The 3,080-nt window shown below is 35.9% G+C and overlaps 1 protein-coding gene across 1 annotated transcript; it reads left to right on the top strand.

Annotated features, from left to right (window-relative positions):
• The first annotated feature begins 1,879 nt into the window (after nucleotides 1-1,879).
• LOC123654250 (cuticle protein 19-like) lies at nucleotides 1,880-2,739 on the top strand. The gene is made up of 2 exons (XM_045590164.1): nucleotides 1,880-1,891; nucleotides 1,982-2,739. The coding sequence occupies exons 1-2, from the start codon at nucleotides 1,880-1,882 to the stop codon at nucleotides 2,660-2,662; spliced, it is 693 nt and encodes a 230-aa protein (XP_045446120.1). The 3' UTR covers nucleotides 2,663-2,739.
• The last annotated feature ends 341 nt before the right edge of the window (nucleotides 2,740-3,080 follow it).

Raw genomic sequence — 3,080 nt, 5'->3', positions numbered from 1 at the left:
AATTAATGTATGTATGGTTTAAATTGTGTTTCAGCTCAGTCAGCTCAGCCTATTGCAGTCCACTGCTGGACACAGGCCTCCCCAAATTCGCGTCAGACATTCCGGTGTAATTATCAAGTCGTCATTTACTTCGCAATTTAATTTCCATTCATATTTCAGATACGTAAGGCAAGTTATATCAGTCTTTAGAATTTCATCATCATCAGCACTTCAGCCTATCGCAGTCCACTGCTAGGCATAGGCTTCCACAACACACGAGTTGAAACACATGTGTATTGCCCATAGTCACCACGCTGGGCAGGCAGCGTTTGTGACCGCAGGGCTGGCTTTGTTGCACTGAAGACGCTGCTGCCCATCTTCGGCCTGTGGTGATTATCCCGCCATCGGTTGACTTTATTAGTTCCAAGGTGGTAGTGAAACTGTGTTATCCCTTACTCGCCTCTTACGACACTCACGGGAAGAGAGGCTATACTGAGGCTATATTTTTTACTGCCGTAACCACACAGTAATATAATTCAGCATAGAATTTCATGGCCAATAATAATGCTTTCACCTGTGACAATGACGTCTGCAACGTTGTCAAAATATAATAAATATCTTGGCATATTTTAGGTAGTAATTCAACTGCATGATTGTTTAAATGTTCTTGATATATTAAATGTAACAATTATTCTACTTGCAACTATCTATGTGCGGAGAGTAATAAAAACTTAGTAAAAAGTTATGAAAATATAGTAAAATGCAACCCACGTTTTTTACTCTGAATTGAATTATTCTCTTAATATCTTAAATTCTATTATAATTTTATTTTGAAGTAATTAATTATGATTAATTGTTCGATCTTCTACTACTGTAATATAAACTCTTTGTAATTAAAAATTATTTCCTACTTTTTAGTTCGATTAGCTATAAAAGGGTGTTTTTTTTTGTTTTTTTTTTTAAACTATAATTTATTACTAATTAAGTATATAACAAACTACTATATTGGCTTTAAGGCAGGAACGTACTCGTGATCGTCGATGACTAACAAATATTTATTTTTACAAGGACAGGCCAGCTGTATTTTTATGAGTAAATGTGTACTTAATTAATATATTTTTATAAGGTTTTAATTTTGGCAACAAAAATACTTTGCCCTTGTCCTATCACATTTCATTAATTTATAAAAAACTTAGTTTTAAAACTTTTTGTATTATACTTTATCGAAACAGATTTTGATAAAATATTGTTGTCCTATGTAAAACTATAGTAATAACTAGGTTTATTTAGGAACACATTTAAAAAGAGAATGCATTACTTCGATATTTTAAGTTTATTCAATAATTATTTCTAATTAGATTTTTTGGCGAAAGTATACTACTACTACTAACTTATCACGATTGAGATTTTGAGTGACAAAATGATGACTGGAAAGGTAAAAAATTACAACAGTTTGCAATACATCGTCTATATATATATTATTTCATTTTCATTTCATTAATGGTAGTCTTTATTTATCCCACCACAACTCCTATGTGACTACTGACGGGTCACATGTCTACATAAATGTATATTGTCATTGTAACAGCATGTGCCTACGTTCTATACTGGCAGATGTTTATCTTTACGGATATTAAACACAACAAACATACCAGCATTAATATGAAGAATTAGATTAAAATAAGAAAATAAAAAATTAAAATAAAAGAAGTAATCGCTTTTTTGATTTCCAATAAAATATAATAATTAAAGAGTAAAAGGATCACTCTGAAATCTTACAACTTAAGACCACAATATCCAGTTTTCACCTGTCGACCTTGCTATACAAAGAATAACAACACTATATAAACAACCAATAAGTTATGGCAAGCATCAGTTTTGTTTAATTATACAAAGCAACATGTTCACTAAAGTAAGTTTGGGGTACACTCGTATCTTTTGAGTATCACAATAAAAAGAAATAAAAAAAAGTGTTTTATTGTAATATTTTTCTTCATTACAGGTACTTTCTTTGAGCGCTGTATTGACAGTAGCTGCGGCAGGTCTCCTAGCTGACCCTCACTACTCCTCAGCTGCTGCGGTGTCATCACAGAGCATTATCCGCCACGATGAGTCTCATAACGTAGCTGCCGCTCCAGTAGCCTACCACGCCGCTCCAGTAGCATACCACGCAGCACCTGTCGCGTACCATGCTTCCCCAGTTCACTACTCTTCCGCCGCAGCTGTATCTTCTCAAAGCATCCAGCGCCACGATCAACCACACGCCTCTGTTGCCGTAGCTCCTGTTGCTCACTATGTTGCTGCACCTGCTAGCCACTACGCTGCTGCACCTGTAAGCCACTACGCTGCTGCACCCGTAGCCCACTACGCCGCTGCCCCCGTAGCTCGCTATGCTACCCCAGTACATAGCATCGTTTCCGCTCACGAAGAGGAGTACACACATCCTAAATACGACTTCTCATACTCTGTAGCTGACGGCCACACCGGAGATAACAAGTCTCAACACGAAAGCCGCGACGGGGACGCTGTACATGGCGAGTACTCTCTGCTCGAAGCTGATGGCTCAGTGCGCACAGTTCACTACACCGCAGACGCACACAACGGTTTCAACGCTGTAGTCAGTAATTCTGCACCCGCCGGACACGCGACCCCTGCTGCAGCTCATATTCTCGCACATCATTGATCTTAATGTAAATTACTATAATTATTATTAATTAATAATTTATTTGTGTAATTGGTTATTTATTTACCGTGCTTTGTGAAATAATTTCAAAATTACAGTACCAATTGATTACATTTTTTTTTATTTTAGTTATATTTTAGAGTTAAAACAATAACTACAGTTGGAACTTGCAAAAATAATAACTAATACCGTAGTACAGAAGCGAATGAAACTATATCTATATAATATATATTTAGGCGTTCAGTTTTATTTACGGAACTATCTTAGAAATATCTTTACCTCGATGATCAACTGCGTGTTGGTAGATAAAAATGTATTAAAGGAAAGTAAAAGACGAACGATGAAACTATAGTTTAATTATGTGTCAACAGAGATGTATCTATGAGATGGAATACTAAACAAAAAGAATCCAGGGTCA

The sequence above is a fragment of the Melitaea cinxia genome, chromosome 6 (genome assembly GCF_905220565.1).
Source record: "Melitaea cinxia chromosome 6, ilMelCinx1.1, whole genome shotgun sequence".
NCBI lineage: Eukaryota > Metazoa > Arthropoda > Insecta > Lepidoptera > Nymphalidae > Melitaea > Melitaea cinxia.
This window is presented reverse-complemented; position numbering and strand designations above follow the sequence as displayed.